Genomic DNA, 27,253 nt, shown 5'->3' with positions numbered 1-27,253 from the left:
AGAACAAGAATGACGCCGCAGTGCTGTGACGTCGCAACATCCGTGTGGTAGAAGAGATGTGGAGCCACATGATGTAGCGACGTCACAGGGCTGTGACGTAGAAACATCACGTGGTGCAGCGAAGGCCATCTATCTCACGAATTGGTCTTGACGTCACACTCACCTGCGACTGCACGATGTTATGACGTCGCAAGGACTGTTCATATATGGACTCTCCTGATGTAAGGTGAACGGTGAGTACGAGGTGAATTACTGCCGAAAGAGAGCACCAAGGATATCGCTAAGCCTACCCTGGTCCAGGTCGAAGCAATGTGAACGGGAACACAGTACTAACACGCAGTCAACGATTGCGCCCCGATGTTGAGTGAGTAGCCGGATCTCGATTTTTGTGAGCAGACCTCCTGTCAGCGGATCGCCATCTTAATGCATTTTCAGGTTTGAGGCAGGACTAAAATGTTTTTTAGGGCGGACTCACTGCTCCCTCTTACATCGCTCGTAGGAGTGCAACAATTTCCAGACACACCTAATTCCATTACGTGTTGACAATGCAATAAGCAGCTGTTGCTGACTTTATCAGATGTGACATCACATCCGGCCTAGTGACGTCACTCCTCTCTAGCCTATGGGAATGCTCTCGTCTGTCGACGTCCCTTCTCTCCAGCCAATGAGAATAGTCCGGTTTAGTGACGTCATTCCTCTGAAGCCAACGAATGTATTTTATGACGCATTTGGGCCTTATGGGGCTTCCAATGCTGTCGCATTAATACTTTGCAGGAAGCTCGTCTTCAAGACCCCCCCAAAAAAAACTCAGGATCTCTTTTCCCGGTACTGTCTTTAGGGTAAAAAATTGATGCGCTATTCTGGTCCCGTACGACACTTTCTTTTATTTCACGTCTTCATACTGCATGTCTGCACCAAATATAACACGACATTCATCGCAGCCATGAAGAATCTGTTCACAAAAAAATACATTCAGGCAAGCAATGACATAGCAGGTTCCCGTTCAGCACAGCGTGCAGTGGGAAATGTAAAATGACCGTGATAGCGGGGATCACTGCGGAGGCTCCAGTCTCTGACACCACATTCAAGGCGTACGTACCATAAATATTAACCAAATTGTAACTAAAAAACAAGATGGAAAGGCTGAAGTAGATGTCGAAATGAGCTCACTTAATCACCTGCATGGTTTCAGTTCCAAAATCGCATCCATAACTACGTAATATTTTTCTTCAGTAGCACGGGAACGCAATTTTTTTTAAACCACCTTTGCTTGCAGCAACACCTGTAGCTGTAAAAAAGACGTAAAAGTCTCTTCGTGCAATGGAATGTGTGAGGATAGAAAGTGTTACAGATATTTACATGCATTTTACACATTTAAAATATAAAAAGAAAACAGGGCCTCCAAAATGCGTTTGCCGTGGGCAGATTTTTTTTTTTCAGGCATTACCATGTCTCCATCATCGACACTAACACCGCGCTGGTCATTTTGTAACACTTATTCAGGCATACAAAAGTGCGCCGACTCCCAAAAGGGGATTTTGTAAACATGACGGCACTGCACTCTAGCGAATGGGCTCTGAACGGTGGCTATGAAATCGACTGCGTCGCATACTTATCCATCGCCGATATGTCCGAAAATTGGGTTTATAGACCACAGATATTCAGTAACGGACGCTCACAGCTGAACGAGCGTCTCGCCTGTCCACGCTTCCTTGCATAGTTTCGTTTTCTTAGGTACTCGCCCACGGGCGCTATGCTGCTTGAGATTCTGGCAACAGAACTGTTTGAAAGAACCTGTACTACCCCAGAACCGTCACCCAACTATTTTTGTTGAACGTCTCGGCCCAGTGTACGCCACGAAGGGCTACAAGATGGTGGAATCATGTAAGACGCAGAACTAAGGTACACATCAGGAGTCTTGTATTAGTGTTGGACAAGAAAAAAAGCACCGGGGTCCGGCGTGATTTTTTTTCCGCGCAGGGATATGTCTTGCGAACATTTTGGCAATGCTCAAGCGTCTCCTTCTGCGGAGGTCATCCTCTTGTTGTTTCTGATCATGGATCGTTCCCTTCCACATTCTCCTGATCTCTGTACAAAGCCACGCATACCGTATACAGGTGACGTAACGCTGCGAGTCACTGCCATCGCGAGCGACCACCAGCTTGCATCATCATTCACTGTTCTGAGCGACAAGGCATGGTGTCTCCCCGCTAGAAGACCCGGAGCACATCCCGCCCTGCCTTGTCTGTTCGGTGCTCAGCGAGCGGAGGGAGGTGATAGTAAAAAAGAAAAAAAAAACCAGCGCACAAGATCAAGCTGAGGTTCACAGTGCACCAAATAAGGGGATGGGGACCAGAACAAGACAAACATCCGCACACACTGAGCTTCCGAAGCCCCCTTCATTCAGGCACATCTTTTACACAGAGTCGTCGCCGACCGACGCATGCAAGTCGTTGGCCATCCTGATAAAAACAATTTCAGCGTTAAAAAGACGAGCTGGTCAATCATGAAATCTGAAAGCTGAAATAGCAGTTGGATTTACCCTCGATGATTACTTAGATGCTTTCGCTCTAATGCACACTTTTGTGGGTTGGTGGGGTGGGGATGGCGGTGGTGGATGAGTATGGGGTAAGGAAGCGTCTGAAGGAGGTTATCTCTGGAGAGCTGCTGACTTTCCATCTGAGTCTTTGAATTTGGCTTCGCCCTTGATTTTTCGAACCGCTGTTACGTAGACTTCTATAGTGAGTGGCGAGAGGGGGAATGCAAATGGGTTGGTGACGGGCGAGGCTTCTGGAGGGCAGAGTAATAACCGGACCGAGCACCTCCACCTCCTATTTCGCACTGCTCCTTATGAGAGCAGCCATTAAAAGGCTCAGAAGGATAACGCAGCATGTGAAGGGCATATTTCTGAGAGCGTCCACTACTTCGCCCACCTGATTAACAACGTCGTTGACCAGCTTGGTGAACACCGAAGTTTTCTATCCAATGCGACACTGTTTAAACCGAAAAAAATTCCACCGGAACGCGCTGAAATTTTAAGTTGATGTGTGACCTTTCCTTCTTCTATCCTCATCTTGTTCGTGCTGCAACTGTTCCTATCTGTGCCGAGCCTGTGAAAGAATACTGCTTCGTGACGATGTGCCCGCTCATCCGTCGGCCTGCTGAGCCGCGGCGTTGCGCCCTGGTCCGGCGTCGTTGTGCTGCTGCTTCCTGCGGTCCTCGACGATGCGCTTGTGCAGGTCCCTCTGGAAGGCGTCCCTTCCCGAACGGTCCCGGTAGGCCACGTGGGGGATGTGCAGGTAACGGTACAGGAGCGGCCCGGAGCCCGGTTGTGAGTGCGGCCGTGCCCCGGCCACCGCCGAAGCCGCACCGGGACCCTTCGAACAGCGCCGCTCGCGGAATTGGTGGGCGGAGCACAGGCACTGCGAGACGACGTCAAGCAGATGTCAAAACTTTGCTGTACCAGTCTGTGGACGTTGGAAGTCAGCGGCTGTGTGCTATGTTTGAATACGCTATTGAAGCGAAAAGCTTCACTACGCTAGGTAAAGCAGTGGTGGTCTTGAACGACCTTCAGTCCAACCACGTTAGAATTGTGTGACCATATGTGGTGCTGTTATGGTCTCGAACCCTCAACTCCTGACCTTGACCCCTGATCTTTAGTTGACCTTTGACATTGCGTGCCCTTCGGGTGTACCTTTAACCTTAAGAACATCCGATGAGGTGATGTGTAGCCACGTGATGACATTCGATTGGGGGGGGGGGGGGTGTCGTAAGACCATGTGATACCACGTCATAGCCACGTGGTATTGTGCGTATATATAGAACGGCTGTCGCGAGCCTGTAGCAGAGCTGTCATGGACGAGCCTAGGACGCTTAGCAAGGGTGCTTGCTTTTCGCTGAATTCCAGGGTTAGCCAGCCACTGCCATTTTTTTTTTTTGCACGAAGGCATGACACAAAAAACCTCTTAGGCTATACTCAGTGTATCATTTGAATGCTTTAGCAGCCAAATGTTCACTATATCCGAGGTTGACACACTGAAGTACGTTATATGCGAGGTCGCTCATCCGTCGGCCTGCTGCGCCGCGGCGGCAGATCGTTGGGACATACTCGTAGACAACAGCGCAACGGCTCGGCTCGCCCTTGTGTGTTCTTTGGCCTATAGCCGTTGCGCTGTTGTCTACGAGAATGTCCCAACTACAGTGCCAACTAGCCCAACAATTAACACTTCTGGAGGCAGTTGTTTACATCCAAGGTCTAGGCACGAAAGTCCCTTAGATCCGATGTGACATACTAAGGTTTCGCTATACCCGAGGCGGCATGCTGTTAAATTTCACGGCAGGCAGGAGGCAACTTGGCCAGTAGGTTATGGGAAACCTGCTTTCCACTGGCTAGACAGATGACGGTCGCCATATCCGCTTGACCAGACCCTACCAACGCTCACGCATCAAAACACGACAACTTCACAGGTAGGAGGGACAAGGGCAAGTAGAGTCAGACAAAAGTTCGGCGGATGCGGTTTCAAGCACGGTACACATATTTGAGCACACATAAATCTTGGCACGTGGCGTGGACCAGAAAGGCATAGAACTCTGGGAGGCGTTCAAAATATCGGGGAGAGACACGATGCTTGCACAAACGCGCACCATAGATTTCTCAAGCAGCACTTAAATCAAGGCCGGTATTCTTTAAAGATACATTTCATTTTTCATTTCGGTTTGTCGTGACGTCAATCGTGACGAAACAACAGCAGGTAGGGAAACAAACGGCCAGTCAGAGACAAAGCTGGTGTGATCGCTGCGCCGCCGCTACCCACTGTTGTGCTACACGTTCTATAACGGAAGCTCCCTCCGCTGGCCGACATTTGAAGCCAGGCGCCGTGCTGAGTGGCGTAGCACAAGCTTATCTCGATGTCCAGCGAGTGCCGGCAACACGCGCTGACGTCACCGAGGCGGGCGCGAACCGCCGGGAAGCTGTGTGATGCATGCTGGGATACCGCTGGGAACCGTAGACTCAAGGAGAGAAGTGAAGACAGAGACGCGCCGACGGGGTCTCGAGCCAGCCCCGTTTCGAGAATCCGTAATGCTGTCGTTACCCGTTCCGAACGAAAAAAAAGATTAGTACAAGGACGTCATCGAAGCGGCGAAAATTCGCAAACACAGGTTGGTACTTTTTGTTGTCAGCGCGTTCATGCTCCGCATGCGCCGAGCGTTGCTATCTGCCGCTCCGGTAGCAGGTCGCTAGTGCTAATCTTTTTTTCACTCGCGTCTGCCCATAAAGCAGTTTTTAGTTATCCCGCCGTCACCTTTTTTTCGGCTGGCTGGCCTCTGCGTGGATGCCGCGCTGACTGTTAGAAAGTTCGGCCGCATGTGATGACCCCGACAAGTACTGCAGTCGAACGCGATTTGAAGGAGATGACTTCAGGCTTAACCTGTTCGGATTAAATTTAGATTGAGAAGGCTGCAGCGAATGCATGAGTTTAACTAGCCAAAAGATACGTCGTACTCGCACCCTCATTTTTGCTTCTGACTGAGTGACCTTCTCGTCAGAAAAAAAAAATTGTTGGTCCGTTTTAGGAATCACGGGCGTGATAACCTGCAAATCGCCCTAGAATATACGTCACAACACCAATTTCCGCACGCCGCATTCAGTCGGGATGAGTCACAGCTAGGGACAGACTGGAAGCTAGGGACCGACTGGGACTTAAGCTAAGGACCGAGACTGGATTAGCGCCGGTTACGCCCGTTACTTGTGTCCAATTCGTCGTCGTGTTTTGTCATTCGGCGGCGTCAGCACCCCAGTGTGACATGTGCCCCGGGACGCTTTGATGCAGGTAAGTTGTGTCATGGGCTTTTTTCTGTCATGACCAGCATGACATCCTCTCGCACGGCCTACGTCACTGAGAACAGCGAGCAATGGCAGAGCATCAAACTGATGAGAGGATAAGTCCATAGGTTTATAGCGAGGGAAAAAGTGGGAACAACAGCGGCAATGCGCATACGCGTCTGTGAGAGGTGTAAGGCCGCGCTTCTTTAAGGCCTCGTTACCTTTGTAATTAATTAAGCTTGAGGACATTGTACGCCTTCGGTCTACGCGGAAAGGGCTCGGAGCGTTCTGCCCGAGCGTCCCCCGCAAACATAGACAAAAGCGCGGAAGTCGTTGTTGGCTTGACAGCGCAGCTCGACCCGGTCTGGCGTTACCAAACGCCACCGGATCCGCGTACTGCTTTCGCAGACACGTGCGGACCTGGACAAGTTTTGGAAGGGGCCCTTTCGTTTGCAGGCATTCGTGCCATCACCGAAGAGCCGTGGGGCTTGGTTCCTGCCTGCTCCATCCGACATTTCCGCGATGAGCCAGCGAATTACTCGCCCTATCAATTAGCTAGGCAAAACTTGTCATCCTTCCATAAGTGACACGCAGGCGTGATGGCGAAAGGGGAAAGGGAAAGAACACGCGATAACAGCAAGTACTCCCGCGGGGAAAGGACGTTCCGGGTGTTTTATTGATGTCTTTTTTTTTTCTAGCCAAGCTCCGGATACGAGGTTGTGCCCAGCCTTCAGCGGCTGTGGCTACTTTGTATTAGAACTTCACTTGAAGACTACGACGGGCCTCGGAGCTTGACCGCCCTAACTTCTTTATTTGCGAACGTAAAAAATGCCAGAGAAAGTACTGGACAGCTAGAGGGGTCGTGCTTAGCACGCACTTCAAGAATACCTAGGCTTTAACCGAGACCTTCGGTCGATAAGTAAGGTGTTCAAATGCTGTTTCTCTGTGTGAGACTAGTCCTTTTAAGGTGCACTTTTCTCAATTCGTCTGTGCGACTTCGCTTATGTAACTTGAAGTGTTCACTGTTGTAAATTCTGTGAATATATTTCTTCGTCTTCGTCACCTACATCATTTACCGTCTTCTCCTTCATCACCGCCGAATCATTCACGTTTAGAATGGTCTGAGCCCTTCCGGAGAACGCAACCGGACCATCATTAAATTTACTAGAGGCATTTTGTCAAGTATATAAAATATGAACATATATCGAATTACGGTTGAACCACGTTATAACGAAACGGTTTACAGTGAAATATTGGTTATAACGAAAAAGTGACGATTCCCTTTGGAAGCTCGGTCAACACAGGATTTAACGAAGCTACGGCTATAACGAAGTAATCGCCGGGGCCCCTTCAACTTCGCTACAACGAGGTTAAACTGCAAAACCAGCCGACAGCTTGCTCTCCGTTGTGTGTTGTCGTGTCGTGTCGTGTCTTGTGTCGTGTCTTGTCTTTGCGAACAGCTTAGCGCGACCAAGCGTAGCCTGCAATACCTACTAGCCTATTTGCAGCCGCGGTGGCTCAGTGGTTACGGCGTTCGGCTGCTGACCCGAAAGACGCGGGTTCCATTCCGGCCGCGGCGGTTGAATTTCGATGGAGGCGAAATTCTAGAGGCCCGCGTACTGTGCGATGTCAGTGCACGTTAAAGAACCCCAGGTGGTCGAAATTTCCGGAGCCCTTCACTACGGCGTCCCTCATAGCCCGAGTCGCTTCGGTACGTTAAACCCCCACAAACCATACCACTAGCCTACTTAGAGATTTTGTCCTTGGGCATATATAACTTTCTTACTTTTCCCTCGCGTACTGTGTCCTTTACTGAAAGATAAAAGCTTCTCACATTGCCACCAGAGGCTAGATATTGTTTCGATGCCTGACCGTTTTGTGCTTTCCACGCTGATTTCCGTTCAAAAGAGCGGCGCTAACAATAGTAGTGTCGCAGATTGTAATTTTGTGTCGCGGTGGTTACTGGATCCATAATGCGCAAACACAGTGCGATACAAAGTATACTCTTTAATAGCTGTAAATAATATCCGAGCATCCAGTCGTAGATTGAAATTATTATAAAAAAAAGTATTTAGGTAACAGTCTGAAATGTAGCTAATATTGTTTAAAAATGCCAGTGCTGGTAGGATACCTGTCAGATTTGCTCATGCTGAATAAAGGGTTGATCGTCAAGGAAAGGTTCCGGGCGAAACGGGATGAGCTCTGCGTAAATTTTGCTGGAATCAGAGTTTTCCTGTTGGATCATGTAATTCGCGAAAGTATCCTTCACTAAAACTACCCGGCCCGCAGAATTTCTGTTTGGTTCTACAGTAGAGGGGGATACTGGCAAGCATTCCTGAAGCTGCAGGGCTGCGCAAAGGTGAGAATGAGGAGTACGCTCACCATCCAGGGATTCGGAACTGGAGGGATGCCTCAAGTGCCCCGCCACACGGCTCGGCTGCGGACCCTTTGGGCCGGACACTTTGGAGAGAGGCTGTACGCGTAAAAAGACAGTCGGCGCTACACTACTCACCACGTAGGCGGCCACTGCGGCGCCCATGGCGGCTCCGGCCAGCACGTCGGCCGCGTGGTTACGCCTCAGCGTCACGCGGCTGGCGCACACAAAGAGAGACAGCAGACCCAGCGAGACGCACACCGCGGGCTTCAGGAGCCGCGAGGAGCGAAGGCGCACCACACTGTGTAGGTAGACCTGCGCGATTCATTCATTCATTCATTCATTCATTCATTCATTCATTCATTCATTCATTCATTCATTCAGGCACTGCTCATTTATTCATTCACTCAGCCACTCGCTCATTCATTCAGTCATTCATTCATTCACGCCTCCACTCGCTCTTTCATTCATTCATTCATTCATTCATTCATTCATTCATTCATTCAGTCATTCATTCATTCACGCCGCCACTCGCTCATTCATTCATCCATTCAGTCACTCGCTCATTTATTCATTCACGCCGCCACTCGCTCATTCATTCATCCATTCACTCAGCCACTCGCTCATTTATTCATTCATTCACTCACTCGCTCATTCATTCACTCAGCCACTCGCTCATTCATTCATTCACTCCGCCACTCGCTCATTCATTCATCCATTCAGTCACTCGCTCATTTATTCATTCACGCCTCCACTCGCTCATTCATTCATTCATTCACTCAGCCACTCGCTCATTTATTCATTCATTCACTCACTCGCTCATTCATTCACTCAGCCACTCGCTCATTCATTCATTCATTCATTCATTCACTCCGCCACTCGCTCATTCATTCATTCATTCATTCATTCATTCATTCACTCAGCCACTCGCCCATTTATTCATTCACTCACTCAGTCATTCACTCAGTCACTCGCTCATTTATTCAAATGCCCCTAAGGGCCCTCTTTAAGAGGGTATTACACGGGGAAGGGGAGAGGGGGAGGGGCGCACACGACTCCCGCTGTAGGAGTACAATTTGTGACAATTCGATATAACAGCAAAAGAAACACTCCATGAGGTATCCAGGAACTTCTATGGATTTGAAGTAAGAGCCGAATACAGGAAAGCGGCTTAAAATGGCATGATTTCTTTCTATGTGTATAAAATAAAAAAAGCTCTAGATCAGTTTAATAAGATTGTTCTCGGACGTGTTCTTTACAATGTGACGTAGCTGATGGCGCATTGCAATCAACGATCCGGAGCAGCCCTCTGAGTCCGCGAAGGAGCAAGATGTCTAGGGGATCATACGGTCGCGACCCAGGTGAAAATATGCGAATTCGTATGGGACTTTAAACAACTGTGTGTTATTCGCTGGTATTCTCCGGGGATTGAATGGTCTGTAGAGGACTGATTAACGCAAGGGGATGATGGCTGTTTAACATCGAAATTGAAGGATTAGACGCGGGTACGGCGTCCATTTCCCTTAGTTACATAAAAACAAGAATATAATAGCGCAGCAAATATCGTGTCGTATGTTATTACGTGCCCACGAACGTGAACATATTGTTGAGCTGAATAAAATTACTTGTCACTTCAACAGTTTATTTTACTCAGTACTAAACAACCTTCTGTGAATTTCTCCAGGCAACTTAATTAAACGATAGGTTTTCCTCAGCACGGTTCGACGATGAGAAACAAAACCTCGAAGCAGCACTTACCATGACATAGACGGCGGCGTACGTGATGAGAGCGGCATGGAATGAGGGGAAGGACATGCTGCAGCACACAAGGAAAGAAAGAACAACACTGTAGTTAGTCACTTCACTTGCTGTCAAGTAACTCAAGTGGCCGGGCACGCTTGCGCGCTTGAAAACTGCACGCTAGTTGCGTGCAGCTAGCTCACAGCAGCTGGGTGGTTTCATGGCCATTTATGCATAGTCTATCCTCGCAAGTTTAAGCGTGGTCGGGAACGGCTTAGGCTAAGACATGCCAACACCTCGTGTAATCTTCCGCTCACACTAGTAAACTGCGATGCATAAGCGGGCACACCAACAAAGAACAAACAGGCCACTCTGTAAACAGCACCGTCTTTCCTGTGTAGAGTTCTCATGCAGTAGCCAGATGCATGCTGATAGCCATCACCTAATGTACGCTGCTCTCAAACAATTCAAGAAAATAGTTGGGAGTGGTCGCTTTGGTGTTACCTTCTCTTCGTGGCCATATTTATTGCATATTCGCGTAACATTATGCTTGTATTGCGATTCTATTCCATTCACCTCCTCCGTTCAGAAAGGACCGTCTCGCGGATGGCAAGGGAATACGGTCGTGCTTTAGCCATGGACAGTGGGTGAAGAGGAATAGAACCGTCTCGATCCAGCTGTGTTGCTCCCAGAAAGCTGCCATGTTTTGGAATTTTTGTTTAGGGCGAAAGCCTTTAATGGCTCATACTCGAGGCGACCGTCCGTCCGGTCACGTGACCTCGCGGTGTCCGTCCGTCCGTTACATCGTCACCTAGGTCACGTGACCTACCTAGGCACGTGACCTAGGTCACGTGGCGCCACGCTTGCTCAAGCTGCTCTTCTCCTCTGTCGTGAAATGAAGTCAAGCGCGGCAAATTCAAATCAGTGCAATGGGTCGCAAACGGCTTTCGCCGTCCCGCAATGAAGAGATATCTAAGTGCCTCCAACGATATTTTTTCTTTTAGAAAGACGGGAGCACAGCCCCTCATCCAAGTGTGACAGCCGTTATGACAGCTTGAGCAACGGCTAGGGTTTCGGGTCGCAGAGTCGCCGTGCGCAACGATGGCGCCCACCTGGCGTCCCTGAGGTCGGCCACGTCCTCCGGCTCGTGTGCGGCGCGGCAGAAGTGGCTGCGGTAGTACCGCGTCTCCCGGTGCGCCGGCTCGCAGGTGCGGTTCAGCTGGCACACGCTGAGGAAGTAGGGGCGCTGCGCACCGACGGCCCGCTTGAGCAAGTCCACCGCCACGCTGGTGCACAGAGCACCCAGTAGGTACAGGCCTGCATGTGCATCGTTGCGTGGACTTCGATCAAACTGAAACTTTTGATGAGGGAAGGGTATCTGCAAAGCATTGCATGCAAGAGCAAGACTTAACAGAAGGCTTTCGAATCATCACTGTCATCAATGTTGTAATCAAACTCAGTTCAACTTGAGAAATAGAGGTGGCTGCACATTTGCAAGACAATACAACTAAGGCCCTTTCAAGGCACTACATAAACTCACTCAGCTAGACATTGATATTGCACACTAACTACAGCTCCAGGAATCGATGACTGATTATTATTTTTAAGCAGCATATTTCATCTTGTCCCCTACTGCTGTAACCGCTCCAGGATTCGATGACTGATTACTTTTTTTAAGCAGCATATTTCATATTGCCCCCTGCTGCTGTAAGTTGTGAGCTTCAGGTCCACTACCTTATCGCTGCCAGTTCACTTGAACGTAGCCATCGAGATTCAAGAAACTTTCCGTAGCCTCTATGGTTAAAAATCGGGGGCACACGTAGGTAAAAAAAAAAATCATAGGGACGCCTAATTACCTTATGTGTCGCCACTGCGATAGCATTATAAACTGTTGATGCCTTTATAAGAAACGACGTCACTTCCGGTTTGGTGACGTCACTTTCCTCCAACCAATGGGCGAAGTTTACGGCCGACGACACATTTTTTTTATCCGCTAAGGCTTTTAATTTTATTCTTTTAAAAATTTGGATATTATCAGTTAGTTACGTCCGGCATTAAATTGAAGCGCTGAAGACACGGGCATTGATAAGTTTAAAAGCGCCATTGATAACTGACACCAGAGCCCACAGGTGGTGCCTCCGTCTGCTAACCTCCAAAAGCTGTTCCCGGGACAAGCTCAGATTCTGACCAGACTTTCGCAAGTGAAAGTTGTAAAGAACTCTGAGAGCGGCAGTATCAGTATGCGCCACCCACCGGTGTGGCGGAGCATCCTGCGGGTCAACTGGTGCATCTTGCAGCCAACACACCCGGCTCGAACCACTTTGCGGCTGCGTCTGGAGAACGCCGCCTGGCCCAGCTCGCCAAGCACGATCTGCGCAGGTACAGCATAGTCATGGCACGCTGTTCTCGCACACTGTTATCGACTTGATTACATTGATTATTATCAACTTGATTGCTTGCTTTTTAAGTGGGTTTTAAAATTTATTAACAAGCTGTTTCAAGCAGGAGTACTGGGAGAGGAGTGGGAACGATTAATAAACTTCTTTCATGACTATTTGCAGTGTTAACTATGACTTTGACCTTCAATGACTTCGTATGCATGATTTCCTGCGACTTCCCAATGTTCATAGAATTGGAAGGCACAAAACAAAACAAAAAAGAAAATGGCTCGCATATTTTGGCGCGTACAAGTTGAACATTCCTAGAAATTCGTAGGGTCAGGCGACGGAAAAGGATAGGTTTGAGGGCGGGATGTTCGCAGAGTAGGCTTGCATAAATGCGTAAAATATGCGCTGTGATAGACGTATTTTAGGAGTATTGTGCAACATCCTCTTTCTGCCACGCGCCAGCTGTGCAGCTTTATATTTTGTGCTTTACTATCAAGTGGACATTGTATCCGCAGTATCTCACGACGAAAGGTCGAGAACAAGTCCTTGACGTGCGCGCAGACGTGAGGAAGACCTTGCGTTAGAAGGGCTTTCACCGCAAGGTATTAGCGCTATTTGGCGTAGACGACTTTTTGTGCCGGCACATCAGGCGGTGCCTGCGCTTCATTTTATGCCATGTGTCACGCCGAGCGGGTAATCTTGGTTACAACAGCACATTTAATGCTGCTCGTTAATTTCCTCGAGTCGCAAGGAGACCCGAGCAGAGCACTTTATGTTGAATGATCTTCCTCCGGAGATCTCAGAGGTCACTGACCTTATGTGGCAGTGGTAGGAGGTACATTCATTTTTTTTTTCAAACTAATTTACACAGGCGGGGCACTGACCGACGTAATTATTGCAAGTTAATACATCGTTTCACTATGAAACATATTTCTGTTCAAATCTACTAACCTTATGTAGCCATTAAACTTAAACTTGAAAAAAAAAACAGGCTAATTCTGCCTTCCCCTTGGCAACTATACCACCACTATCAGAGAACTGGCGCTTGCCATACACCTGCGGCCTCACAACAACACCACATACATTCTTTTTCTGCCGCAACAGGCTGTCTTCAGTTGAACACGACCTCGGTCTGCTGCGTACACTTCACTTCACGTGGCTTCATTTCACGTGGCCCACCACACCGCTGCAGAGACTGCACTTACCACGGCCAGGGGCAGGGCAGCGCAGGCCCCGTACAGTGTTCCGGCCCCGAGCAGGGCCAGGGCCAGGGAGTCCTCGGCGACGGCGGCCAGCGGGCTTTGGGGCCACGACAGGTCCGGGTCGTCACAACGGAACAGCCGCTCCGTCAGCGGCACCGGCGCCGAGCCAGTCCTGAGCACCGGTTTATGTTTACGTTCACTGAGGAGTAGTCGTTGCAAGTTTACAGCGTCGTCGCACATCCTCTTCGTCCTAGCAGTGTGTGCTTCGCACCAACAAGAAGCTAAGTGACGTCACAACCTTTGGATCACGTATTGGATTTCTGACCGATGAGAACGGCCTCCTCCCGGATTACGAGAACATGCCATCGGCTATCCCGTGATTCGAGTGCGCCTACCCTAAACCAACCTGCGAGCGGGTCATCACAGAATATCGTTTTATGGAGTGGACTCCGTGAAACCACCAGTCGCTACATGGACCCATGTTGGATATCATTCGTCAAAGCGGTTTGCGATTCGCGCGAAAGTTTCCGCGCCTCTACTCGTAACCTCCACCTCTCCCCCCCCCCCTCCCCTTCGAAGCTCTATGGGCAGCATAGGTCAAGTGCCCGAGTGCTATCGCACGTTCCAGCTCCTCATTAAGTCGTCACAGTTAGCGCGCTTTTGCCCTCACATAGACGCTAGAATTCCAGCTAAGCCTCACTCAGCGGTCATGGATGTTATCAAGGGCCTGTGGGGGTACTTTACCATAGAGTTTTTTACTATAAACTAGAAGGAAGGCTGGCGGCGCTGCTTCTGAATCTCCATGGGCGCGCAGGGCATCATGGGGCGATGAGCTACTTGATGCGGGACAGTAGGTTTTTTCAGAAACACAAAGTGGCGTTACTAATTTGTCCCATTCCGTATCCACGGCGCGCTCCGCGCGCAGACTACTTCGGCGTAAAAGTAGTGTGCAAAAGCCATAGTAGCGAAAACGCAACAGCGTACGACGCCAGTAAAAGGTTTTTGTTTTCCGAAATGTTGTGGAAAAAGCTTTTAAAATGTTGAAGCGACAACATTTTTTTTTCAAAAACTTATTTCTTTTCTGAAGTGCGCCTGTTAAGCACGAAATATTAGCTTTTGTGGCCTGCAATGCTTGTCCAATAGGAGAGCAAGCCATTGCTTATTTTGCTCAAAATTTGCATTCACGTGCTTTTCTGCTCGTTTGTTACAATTTATAGACAGGATATTGAATGATAAGAAATTCTTGATTATCGAACAAAGTTTGTTTTTTATTATTTTTGACCAAACGTTTTAGTTCTGCAGTCGGTAGCAGTCCGCCCCATGATGCTTACAGCGCCCATGGTGGTACAGGTGGTCTCTAGGCAGCTCCATGCAAACTCCCATAGGCGGGGCGCCAGCTTTCCCTCTAGTTAATAGTAAAAAGAAACTCTATGTGCTTTACTGAGGACTCCACTCAGCGGCGGAATTCTTGAACATTCTCTGATTAAAGTTAGTTTGGCTCACTCGTTCGCCTATGCGTGGTTGTCGCCATTAAATACGGAAAATGGCCTTCCGGGACGAGGCCCCCACCTGAGCGCGTAGGCGACCAGTGCGAGCGCCATGAGCGCCACCAGCTCGGTGAGAGCCACGGGCAGCAGGCTGAGGTTGATGCGGTAGACGCGGCCGACGGAGGAGGCGCTGGTGTCCTCCCCCTCCTCCTCTTCGCCGTCCGTGGCGGCCGCCGCGCAGCCGTCGGCAGGCAGCTCGCAGTCCTGCGACGCAGCATACGGTGGAGAGGATGCCTCGGGGAAGCGCCAGAGAAGCTCAAGGGAAAGAAAGAAACAGAGAAAGAAAGGAAGAAAGGAAGAGAGAAAGAAAGAGAGAAATAAAGAAAAAGAAAGAAGTAAAGGAAGAAATAAATAAAGAAAGAAAGAAGGAAAGAAAGAGAGAGAGAAAGAAAGCGAGAAAGAAAGAAGGAAAGAAAGGAAGCAAAGAAAGAAGGAAAGAAAGAAAGAGTGAAAGAAAGAAATAAAGAAAGAGAGAAAGAAAGAAGGAAAGGAAGCAAAGAAAGAAGTAAAGAAAGAAAGAAATAAAAGAAGAAGGAAAAGAAAGGAAGAGAGAAAGAAAGAAATAAACAGAGAAAGAAAAAAGGAAAGAGGAAGCAAAGAAAGAAGTAAGGAAAGAGATGAAGAAAAGTAAAGAAAGAAAGAAATAAAGAAGGAAAGAAAGAAAGGAAGCAATGAAAGAGAGAAAGAAGTAAAGAAAGAAAGGAAAAAGGAAAGAAAGAGAAAGAAAGAAAAGAAGCAAAAAAAGAGAGAAGGAAAGAAGTAAAGAAATAAATAAAGAATGAAAGAAAGAAAGAAAGGAAGCAAGAAAGGAAGGAAGTAAGCAAGAAAGAAAGGAAGCAAGTGAAATGAAAGGCAGACGACAAAAAGATAAATAAATACGAAAGAGACACAAAAGATAGCAGGAAAGAGATGCCAAAGATAAATGAACTCAGTCTAATATCTCGCTGCTCTTTGGTGAACATTGAATTTGGAGAGGGAATAGAAAGAGTGGGTGGGAGGCGACGGGTGGCGAGAGGGACACTGCAGTCACCAATCAAGATCAAGAGGGGGAGGGAGAGTAAATAAGAGGTATGGCGTGTCACACTGTGATTGCTGGATTGGATCACGCCACCCGCTCCACTGTCTGAACCTGAACTGCATTGACTGTATGTGAAATTTTATTGGGAAAGCACTAACACAGTCTCTACCAAGAATCTTGCGTGAAGCCTCGGAGTAACTCGGGTAAGCTCGGGTTAGTTCGGAGGAGCGTCGCGCAAGCTGCAGCCAATGGGCGGGTGACCTTGAGGGTGACCTTGGCACCTTCAATATTCCTTGCTTTCGCACCTTTCACGCAAGGTCGCACCCCTTGCTTTCGCGTATCTACTCGATTTAACTGCGTTAAAACACTACCACTTTCTTTTTATCCGAGGTCATTATTAACCAGCTGATTACGTACACTGCAGGTCATATAACACTGTCACTGATCTCCACTTAATGCACTCCTGCGCCAGACGCAGTCACGAAGATGTGTGAAGACAAATCTGTGAAGACGTTCCATACTGTCGTTCAACACACTGAAACGGGGGAGGGGGGGGGGGGGGGGTTAGTCGAAAGGCGCTATACGTAATGTGGAAAATGAGGGCAGAGGCTGACCGTGCAGTGAACACTGATCGGCCGCTCACGGCGTATTTTTCAAGACAAAACTGAAAATAATGGAACAAAAATATTTCAGCGGGCAGCGTGTACACTGTACAGACGTTCGCTCACCTTGATCGCTTTTAGGGAGTCGTCCAAGGAAGATGACGCGGTGTTGTTCCCCTGGCTCGAATACATGGTGGCTGTGAAATCCTGTTTGAAACAGTTTTTTTTTCTACACGAACATGTGTGCTCTGGCCACAGAAAAAATATGCTCGCTTCAAAAAGGCCGAACCCGCCACCAGGGTTACGTATGCAGAAAAAAAAAGCATGGTAAGACAAGTATAGGGCACACGAATGCGGATTTCATGCAGTAATGAGAGTAGATACAAAGGTTTCTCTTGCCATTTAAATAGGATAGGTTGTAATAATAAATAAAGCACCACTGGGATGACAAGGTCGTCTTTTTCGAACTATTAGAACCCCTGTAGCAAAATTAACGTTTGATATTGCGCGAGCTGCAAATGTAAGCATTTAGATCCAAATGGTTGGTGCCATAATTTTGTTTCTGGATATAGAATGGGACAGAAATCTTTATAGACATGAAATATTAACCTTCAGGTCAGCACGTTTCAGAAAAGGACCTGTATCTGATCGTCATAAACGGATGTTTCGTATTTTGTGAGCCTAGCCAAATGACCTTTAGTTCTTTTTTGATTGTGACACCCGCGGCAACCGTATACGCAATGTACAGACGTCCACACATTTGTCTAGAGTGCTCGAACGGTGCACCCGGATGTACACTAGCATCATTCGCGAGTAATCTGCAGATCGGAACAACATATCTTATCGTGCATTCATATTTCCTAGGATCTTATTTAACTTCTCCTGGCTCTAAGAGGTATATCGGGCCCGCCAAGCAGTCGCCATTGTCACAAGCGCGCTCAAGACAGATGAGCAGGTGTCTGTGCCAGGCCAGTTGCTAAATTTAATAACAAAAATAGCAGAATCAAACACAGGTAAAAAGATCGCTAAACACGTGTTGCAGTCAAAATGCTGGCTATCTTCAGCCATAGAAACAAAATTGCTTTTTATAAACAATCTTTTTTTCCTGCGAACATACGAACGTAAAGTTTGCTCTTCTGCAATAACAGTAAGCTTGCAGGAAAGCCAGCTTTCAGTGCCCAGCCTATGGTGGTGTGTTGGCCTTGGCGTTTTCAATGTCCGAGAACAATCTGAATAGCTGGCATGGCTTGTAAACACACTGTGTAAAAGTAACGTATTTCGCCTATTTAATACTACTTATATTGCTTTGCGATGTTTTCACATCTATTTTTTATATGAGGCAAAAACAGGCTCGCGAGATGGCTCTCCAATGCGACACATTTCAAAAGGACAGCGGGCCTCGAAATAGGCGGGGAAAAAAATGGGCATAAAGGAGACACCTCCTGAAACCGTAACGGCGGGAGACCTGTGAGCGCGGTGCAAATCCCCGCGGGAAAACCGTGATACTCTGTGCGGCTGCCCGCAGTGACTCATTTGCCCATTCTGGGAGCAGACGGTCAATAGACCGCGTCGCGGCAAGCCGGCGACTCTAGCGCCGTCTGCTGCCCTAGCGGCGAGACGATGTAGCAGACAGCATCATTAACTTTTATTCAGTGCGCCCATCACGACAGGGTGTTTTAAAGCGAGCGGCCACTTCAGTTGTTCCCGACTGCGGTCGAGTTGTTCATATTCTCACCTGCGCACGACACTCGGCATTGACTGCACGTCCGTTGCACTAAATTTAACCTTAAGCATGGCAGTTCACTGAAGCGGTCTTAGTTTTTTCTTCAACTTTATCGTTTCACACCGGCTCTAGAAACGTGTGCCACAAGTGTACTTATCGGAACAGCACATGAAATAAACAGACAACTGACAAAACGTTTCGCATGACCTGATCATCAAGCTCTCACATCACGACCGAAGTGGCAAACAAAGGTCACTTCTCTCAGACAACTAATTAATATAACGCTCGCTTGCTTTGTTCCCAAACACATGGTAGACAGGGCGTCAACCCCTGACTTCGCCCTCTGCGCCAAAGCTCCACACAGTCTAGCTAACGATCACTGGACAAAGTAGTACGGTTACCTTTCAAGCTGGGATCGGTGATCCTTTGAAAGAGACGCAAGCGGCGCCGTGTCGCGGCGCGTGCTGCCGCAGGCCGGGAGCACCGAGAGCGCGGGGATGCCCACAGCAACAGCTTGGCGTCGACGCCGCGCAGCCGCTATCCAGGAACCGCGCACACCTTGTGATTTGCTGCCGCGGCGCCTTTTGTGCGTTTATGTTTTTGACGCCGTGAGGTCGGGACGGGGCGGGGTGTCCCACCTCTGCGCATGCGCAATGAATAGAAGTGGTTCAGCCCCCAGCACGCGGCGGCGGGGCTCCGGCCTCGGCACTGCACTCGTTCGAGCGCAAATTTTTGGGTTTTAGCCCGAATAAAGTGATCAAATTAAGAAACTGGCTAATAAAAGCCCCATTGAATGAAGGAGAGCAACTTGATAACCTATATGACGCACCACACCAAAGAAAGGCTGAATTCAAAACAAGCATTAAAGCGTGCTTCACCATGTTACAAAAGCGTATTTTTACGGTTTGAATCCTTCGCTTCTGAGAGATTATGCATGGCGGTTACACATTTTCGGGGCGTGGACTCAAGCTTGTCAAGTGCAATGTAGCCATTAGTAAAAAAAAAAGTGTCAGTAAAAAAAAATTGTGTTTTTGTCGAAATGAAAGATGCCTGCCTGTTAGCGGACCGCGCAGCAGCGATATCGTTTAGTTAGTTTATTTAAAATGTGAACGATGCCTCTCCAATGAAAACTCTGTAAGTACTTTTTATTGTTATTATTATTTATATCTTGCACGCTGCGCTAATGGGCTTCTCCAATGTACGCACGACACACACTTGAAAAGCACTGTTTCCCAAGAATCGTGTGTGTTGTAGCGGGGAACTAATATGAACGTGCTGTTTGTACTTACGACGAGGAAAAAATTTGAAGGAAATAAAGCGTTGGACTTGCATAACGCATGAGGAATTCATTGGTTTCGCACGTAGACCAGTCTTCCTGCCAGTCCCAAGCAGTTTTTCAATGTAGCAACTTCTCTGGAAGATCGTCAGGGGGCGGCAGTAAACGACCTGGATGTCACGTGACATCTCTGTCGGTCCACGCAAGACGGTCCGTCGGTCGGGCGCTTGTGTTGGCTAGGTTTTTTTTTGTTTTTCGACTTTAGAAGCTTCATGTAGCGATCACCGAGTGTAAGAAATGGCCTTAAGGAAAGTCAAGGGTAACATCGAACGTATGTTCGACAAGAATTTGACGGATCTTGTCCGCGGAATAAGAAACAACAAGGAGAACGAGGTGAGATCTGTGGCGTCGAAAACTCCCCTTTTCGCTCGGCTGGGAGGAGGCCTAGTCCATATTTCTGGGCGTCAGGTTGCAGAGTTTGCGCGATTAGTTAAAGGCCCGGCGGCTCTTGGCTCGTTCCTTGCCGTCTTCACGCCGGCGTCACTTTTCAGTAGCCTGCACGATGCGACGTGACGAGCACGGCCGTCGCGTCAAGAGCGCTGCGATTTATTGGTCGCCGTGCGCCTGCTCTAGTTTATTTGTACTTTAGCCCCTGTGGCGACCTGCCTGAAAGGCCGATCCTGCTAGGTTTCGGGTGCCTGACAGCTGTACAGCGTTCTGACAGCTCTCACTGTTAAAGTGCATGCAGCGCATACTTTGAAGCTTAAAGCGATCAGCAGAGGCTTCCATTCCGTATGTCATGTCTCATCGGAATCCATTCGTGTGTTCCCGTAATTTGCTTGTGCTAGCCATGCAACTAGAGCAAGTCGCTGGTTCTCCCCCCGGGTTAATGTGTTCGTGTTTGTCTGGCTTGCTTTAATGAGCACTGGCTTTAGAATTCCTTGTTATCAGTATTAGTAGCATGGTGAACTGGTTTCGTTACTTCCCGGTTCAAGCGAAGACACTTGGAAGTGGCGGTCTTGTTTTCTGCAGCCTGCGCTAAGGTTGCTGTGGTTGTTTTTATGTTTCAATAAATCTTTGCCTGCGTAAGGAGCGCAGCGAATGTACCAATTTGCTGCCGTGGGCCGTTGAAACCTTAATTCAATTACACTATTCACTCTGATAATTAGTGTTACCTTATCGCTACTCGTCGCTGGGTTCAGTAACGTGACGAGTACACTGACCGCGTTTTTTGTTTGTTTTATTTTCAGACAAAATACATCTCACAATGCATCGACGAAATCAAGGAAGAGCTGCGACAGGAAAATATGTCTGTCAAGGCGAATGCTGTTGCAAAGCTAGCTTACGTGAGCAACGCATCGTTTTCTGTGTGTAGGAGGATAAGATTGTGCATTCAGTTTTCATGTCCTGTGCAGCAGATATATCTTCAGTAAGCGTGATAAAGGTCCCTTAACTTATCAGCACCCAGAGGCAGCTTAGGGAGCAGTAGCTTGGAAGCAAAAGTTGAGGTCACATGTTTGTTACAGACGCTGTGTTTTGTACTTCCTGCAAAGATACCTATAAAAATTGGATTTGCAACCTTGCTTGTTGCACATTGTCGCATGTTGAAATGAAAACGTTTTTTGGTGACGGCTGGGTTACCTTCCATCTTGCGTATAGGGTGCCTTGAGTTGTGGTTCGCGCATAATGTGGTGAACATTCGATACTGTAAATTTGATCGATGCAGTTTTTTACGTTATTTTGTGTTCAACCTCTGCTGCCTGGAGGTGCCAGCTCGAGTTTTCTTTGTCAGTGGTTACTGCTATGTCTTTTGACGTATAAATTGTCATATACAGCTACCTTTACAGCTGGGGTTTATCGATGATATACATCAGCGATAAAGCCCATTTCTAACTTCTTTATTTCCTAATGTGTTGGCAAGCTGCCTTTCCCAATCTTAAAACTTGGACTTTTTCTCCTATGTTTTATTCATTGCTTTAAGCTCTGTGCCAATATCTTATATCTTTCTGATGGCTAATTTTATGTAGTCATCTGCTGCATTTAATGACAGTTTTGACATTGTGATCCTGTGGAATACCGCTCAGTCACGCACATAAGAGACGAACCAACCATTTGTGAAATGAGGGTGGCTCGTGGGTTGACCCATTGAGCACTTATGCTGTCTTGCTTTATGTCATTCCAGCTGTTAAAGATATGTGAGTGAGAACTCAAGATGGAAACTATGCGGCTGTTGTTAAGCATACAGAACATAGTGCTTTGGCTTGTGCATTTATTAGCATATGAGGGGTGAGAGTAACAATTAAAATGACCACTGCTACAAAGGTCATACTCTGCAAATATGTCACAAGTTACGTGTGGCACCAGGTACAATGGAACATGTTTGTTTCTCTTCTGAGATGTGTGCGGGTTTTAAATGCTTTGGTATATGAAGGCCTTGGACTTTTACGTATGGAAGTATTAGGTGCCTTGTTTGCTAGTTATTTAATTAAAATATAAAGCAAGTGCTACTCTAGGGTTTAAAATATTTCAGAAAAGTTGGGGAGGTTTCCCGGGGCTTTGTCGTGGTTTGTGATTGCACACTATTTGCAGTCATTCCGTTACTTAAGATGTTCTGCCCTTGGTCTGGGCTTGCAAGTTGTTGCAAGCTGTTTAGGTCAGATATGTGCCTGTAGTCATTGGACACTGTGGTCATTGGACTCGGTGGTAGAATGGCTTCTGCTGGACAGATTTGGTGGCGCAACTTCGGGGGCAATGCCAGGAAATTTGGTTTTGATAAACTATGGTTAGTGAATTCTGAAGTTACTCTATGTGGCTTTTCTCCCTGTATTTCTTGCAGCTCCAAATGTTAGGTTACGACATCAGCTGGGCAGCCTTCAACATTATTGAAGTCATGAGCTCAACAAAGTTTACATACAAGGTGAACTGCACTTCATTTGTGTGAACATGTCAGTGTTACGCTTTCAGGGCATTTTTGTTAGCATTTTTAAGTATATAATTGCATACACAGATTTTCAAGCGGGTAAATGCACGCCTGCATTTGCTTTTGCCTGGTGGAAGGTTCTCAGTTATGGAGAGTGTTTCTTCACTAGTTGTGTTGCAGTATGTGATGCTGTAGGAAACCATTGAGCTGTCCAGCATACAACTTGTCTTTAATGGCAGCTTAGGTGTGTGACCGTGACCGCATGTAATTCAGGACTGTTTGTTGTGATGCTTGCTGATCACTGAAGGATGTACTTTACATGTCCTAAAAAGAGGTTTGCAGTTGCTTCAAAAGTGGGTGGATGTTTAATTTTTTAATGCCCTAATTATGGCTATAGCATGTACCAGAATGCTCTGTGTTTATATGTTTGAATTGACCGTTATGTTCCAATGTACATAATGTCATCTGATTGAAAAGAAACCAGCACAGAAGTTGAAATGGGGTTGATGATGCAAATCACTGTGACTAATGAACCTGCATAGATGTGAAATTTTTTACTTTGTAGTAACTGTGTAAGCATCTCTTGTTTCTTGGTCTTATTGAAAGGAAGTTTAAGAATATAAGAGGTGACCTTCTCCAAGAGAGAATAAAGCTTACGTTGAACTCTTTTTCTCGTTGTCCACAGCGTATTGGTTACCTGGCCGCGTCTCAAAGCTTCCACGAAGGCACAGATGTCCTTATGCTCACCACTAACATGATTCGAAAGGTATGGTCTTCTCTTTGCGATGCGCCTTTGAGCCGTAGCTAGAACTTTCCGAGCTTGACGTACTGCTGTTGTTTTACAGGACCTAAATAGTCAAGGCATGTACGACTCTGGCACGGCCATGAGTGGCCTGGCCTGCTTCGTGACGGCTGACCTGGCCCGTGATCTGGCCAATGATGTGATGACGCTAGTGAGTGTCTAGATGGTCTTTCTCTGAGGAGGAGGATAAACTATTTTCGTCGACGAAAGTAGCTGATGGTATGGGGTTATAGCCCCATCAAGTGGCCATGAGCCACTTGATGGGGCTGTGCTGACTTCTGGGCAGAGCACCATGGTAGTGATTTTCCTCATTTATTCTTATCACATGCTGCCATGGACCACCGCGGTGGCTGAGTGGTTATGGCGCTCGGCTGCCGGCCCGAAAGGCGCGGGTTTGATCCCGGTCGCGGCGGTCGAATCTCGATGGAGGCGAAATTCTAGAGGCCCGTGTACTGTGCGATGTCAGTGCACATTAAAGAAACCCAGGTGGTCGAAATTTTTGGAGCCCTTCACTACGGGGTCTCTCATAGCCTGAGTTGCTTTGGGACGTTAAACTCTTATAAACCAAACCAAACCAAACATGCGTCCATGGTGTTTCCTGACCTAGCCATTATTGGTGCAGTCAACCACTTCACGCTGCAACCGATTCATGTTAGTCGCTTTTTTCATGCAGTAAAATTTTTTTGCCTACACATTTGGAATTTGGCAGCTTATATGTTGGGTGTGAGGTAACACAATCTAACACTGGTATTACTATTACTATTTCAAAAATAATGAGTCCTTTTTGTGCGAGCACTACCAAAGTCCTCATTTCACTTTTAAGCACCAGCCACATGTACTGTCGAGGCCAAAAGTCTTGAGGTCGCGCAAAAAGTGGTTTTGGCGCATAGGGGCTTTGTTTGTCAGTGGCCACGTTATTTCACTATCACGCATTACAGCACTGAAGCCAGTTTTTCGTCTCCACTGGTGTGGTCTTGAGGAACTAGTTAACAAAGTGGTAGGGGTATAAAGTGAGCTAACCAAGTACACTTGCATAAGCAGGGGACATTTATGCTCCGTCTTAAGGGCTTTAGTGGGTAAATGCCCTTATATGCTGAACTGGATTCTCTATTTAACATTCATAGATCACGACGAGTTTTCATACCACTACCAGTGCAGTAGTGCTGCGGTTAAGTGATGCACCACTGCACTGACAGGTGGCTGTTTCTATCACAGCCACCGGTAAGAACGGTGCGACCCACGTTGCTCTTCCAGAGCAACTTGTTGCGACCAATCCTTGATTTAACTGCCACCTGTCTCCCATTGGCTACAGCTGGCGTGACAATCCACCGAACTTACCCGAGCTTCCTCCTATTGGCTGCAGCTTGCGCAACGATCCTCCAAACTAACCCGAGCTCGCCCGAGTAACTTGGGTAAGCTCGGGTTAGTTCGGAGCACAAAGCAAGAAAAGATTGTTGCTCGGAGTTGGTACGTCCGGAATAGAGCTTTCGTACTAATGACGGAGGTATTGGCTTTCATTATGGCTCACATGTCCTGAAGAGTTTTGTCCTCGGGTAGTACATGGGTTGGCTCATATAACGCTTCGGATTGGTGTTGATGAAGAGTGCTTTCTTGGGGGAAGCCTGTTGTGGAATTGAACAAGGTTTGTTGCTGGGCGAGTTGGTTGGGGTACATCTTGAGAACACAGCGCTTGCAGACAAAGGACCAAAGGTCCTTTGTCTGCAAGCGCTGTGTTCTCAAGGTGGAATTGAAGTGGGCCAAGTGTTGTTGTTCCTATCTTATGTTAATTTTTTTTATTTATTCATAGCTCTTGCACATACTAGATGTCTGGTGCAACATATGAGTTGTTGTCCCTGCATTCCAGCTCACGTCCACAAAGCCGTATCTGCGCAAGAAGGCGGTGCTGCTCATGTATAAAATTTTCCTCCGGTTTCCGGATGCTTTGAGGCCTGCGTTTCCACGACTCAAGGAAAAACTTGAAGATCCAGACCCGGGTATGGAGACCACCATTACGCTTGCGCATCAGAGCACAGCAAATTCAGGGTCAAGAAAAATTTTATCAGAAGCTGGAAAATTGCGGTCCAGAGATCCACTTTAACTTTTTTTTTTTTTCTGTGTGCAGGTGTGCAGTCAGCTTCAGTGAATGTCATCTGTGAGCTGGCACGGAAGAACCCCAAGAACTACCTGTCACTGGCCCCAGTCTTCTTCAAGTTGATGACCAGCTCTACAAACAACTGGATGCTGATCAAGATCATCAAGTTGGTGAGCAGACAGTGTTTGGTCGACTGAGGCTGTGACTGCACTTCAGCCTTTTGAAAATGTTTGTTGCGTTGGGCAGTGTAACGTAATGCGAGGACAGGGTTGAAGAGAGTGCCACTTTCATGTCTTATAATCTCATGTTATGCTAAGGCAACTTGTCTACATACATCAACCTACCAATATCTGTGTTGTATCAAGAAAATGATGTAGTCTGACTGTTTAAGTGGTTTGAAAAAAATTGGATTGATCTTGAGTGAAAGTTTGGAGCATTGGTTGGTAGCCTACACTTAAGAGTGATCAAAACAAGTCTACTAAGAAAGCGTAGACATAAGTTAAAACTTGCACTGATTATTACTAATTGGCAGCCTGTGAGGAAGTTAGGAAGGGGATCAAGAAGAGTAAAGAAGCGAAAATATGAAACCAGAAAATAGGAGGAAGTGAATGCTAATGTAACTTATGCACATACCTGTGACTCCTGAGGACTCTTTTCCTTACTGTGTACCAGTTGGGTTGTCGTGCCGAAACAAAAACAGTGGCAACCTTTCTTTGTTGAGCTGTTTGAGCAACAAGCTGAGCTTAGAACTTGTGTTCATCAGCCTGAACTTATTTTGTGCAGCGTCATTCCCAACAGATAGTGAGAATTTGGTTGTTAAAAGTACTAACGTAGCTGTTTGTGAAACGTTCCTTGCGAAATATAGACTCTGCTGCAGTTTTTAACGGGATGCTATGGGCTGTGTGAATGCTGCTGTGTGAGGCTTCGAGTCTGTGTATTACAGAAAAAGCCGTGACATGTTGGCGTGCTGTTGGTTACTGTAGGCTAAAGTTATTTTCACTTTGGTGAAAAATTCTCTCAAAGAAAGCCCATAGCTACAGAGATATCCAGCCAGGATGCACAGTACTGAAGTTGCAAGTCTAGTATTTCTATAAAAAGTGTTGGGGTGGGTGGAGGGGGAACGCTTGCTTCTGAATGCATGTTCATACTTTAAAAAAACAGTGCTCATTAACATTTGTGCCTAAAGCTTGTTTTGTTGATTACAGACGCAGAAATCCTAGACTTTGAAAAGGCTTATTAATAACGCTTGCTATGCTCTAATTCATTTTTGGTAGTTGTTATTTCAAGTTTGTAGTTTTCATGTGTGGAAAGTGCCCTCGAAGAAATGAGGAACAGATTTCTTTGACGTGGATTTGTGGAAGAAAATGTTTATCCGTGCTTTTCAGTAAAGCTAATCACCTGAAACGCTTGCAGATGTGAGGGGACATGCAATCTCTATCCGCTGGTATCTGCATCAAGTGACCGAGTTGTAAAGCTGTGCTAGAATCAATTTCTTTCAGCGCCCATAAACTTTTGCTGTGAACTGTACCAAAAAAAATAGGAATGAGGAATAGGGAATGGCTATGCTGTAATGGCGGGGCACTCACAAATGCACCTTTCTTTTGGGTCAGGTATATCACACCTGGCTTTTGTACTGAATGAGCCACCCTTGCTGCTGGAACGCGGACGGTGATAACTTGTTGAGTGCCGAAACTGTGTGTTCTGCTTCTGTTATCTTAGCACAGCAATACAGTGGTATCAGTTTTG

At 47.3% G+C, this 27,253-nt stretch overlaps 2 protein-coding genes across 3 annotated transcripts in view; one reads left to right on the top strand and one right to left on the bottom strand.

Moving 5' to 3' along the window:
• Nucleotides 1-865: 865 nt before the first annotated feature.
• On the bottom strand, nt 866-19,036 carry LOC144110650 (phospholipid phosphatase-related protein type 1-like). Its single transcript, XM_077643699.1, has 9 exons — nt 18,819-19,036; nt 16,821-16,901; nt 15,097-15,278; nt 13,531-13,699; nt 12,192-12,309; nt 11,051-11,255; nt 9,957-10,014; nt 8,337-8,513; nt 866-3,422 (listed from the first exon to the last, which is right to left on the bottom strand). Exons 2-9 carry the CDS (start codon nt 16,884-16,886, stop codon nt 3,147-3,149), a joined length of 1,251 nt encoding a protein of 416 aa, XP_077499825.1. The 5' UTR covers nt 16,887-16,901; nt 18,819-19,036; the 3' UTR covers nt 866-3,146.
• Nucleotides 19,037-19,872: 836 nt separating this feature from the next.
• Nucleotides 19,873-27,253, top strand: part of g (adaptor-related protein complex 3, delta 1 subunit-like garnet) — a 46,866-nt gene continuing 39,485 nt past the window's right edge. For both annotated transcript variants that reach the window (XM_077643698.1, XM_077643697.1), the window contains exons 1-7: nt 19,873-20,086; nt 20,944-21,039; nt 22,530-22,610; nt 23,299-23,379; nt 23,459-23,566; nt 25,280-25,409; nt 25,538-25,677. In XM_077643698.1, coding sequence (XP_077499824.1) covers nt 19,991-20,086; nt 20,944-21,039; nt 22,530-22,610; nt 23,299-23,379; nt 23,459-23,566; nt 25,280-25,409; nt 25,538-25,677 — 732 coding nt within the window. In that variant the 5' untranslated portion in view covers nt 19,873-19,990. The remainder of the gene's footprint in view (nt 20,087-20,943; nt 21,040-22,529; nt 22,611-23,298; nt 23,380-23,458; nt 23,567-25,279; nt 25,410-25,537; nt 25,678-27,253) is intronic.

The sequence above is a fragment of the Amblyomma americanum genome, chromosome 11 (genome assembly GCF_052857255.1).
Source record: "Amblyomma americanum isolate KBUSLIRL-KWMA chromosome 11, ASM5285725v1, whole genome shotgun sequence".
Taxonomy (NCBI): Eukaryota; Metazoa; Arthropoda; class Arachnida; order Ixodida; family Ixodidae; genus Amblyomma; species Amblyomma americanum.
Note: the sequence above shows the minus strand (reverse complement) of the source record. Positions and strands in the feature narration are given on the sequence as shown.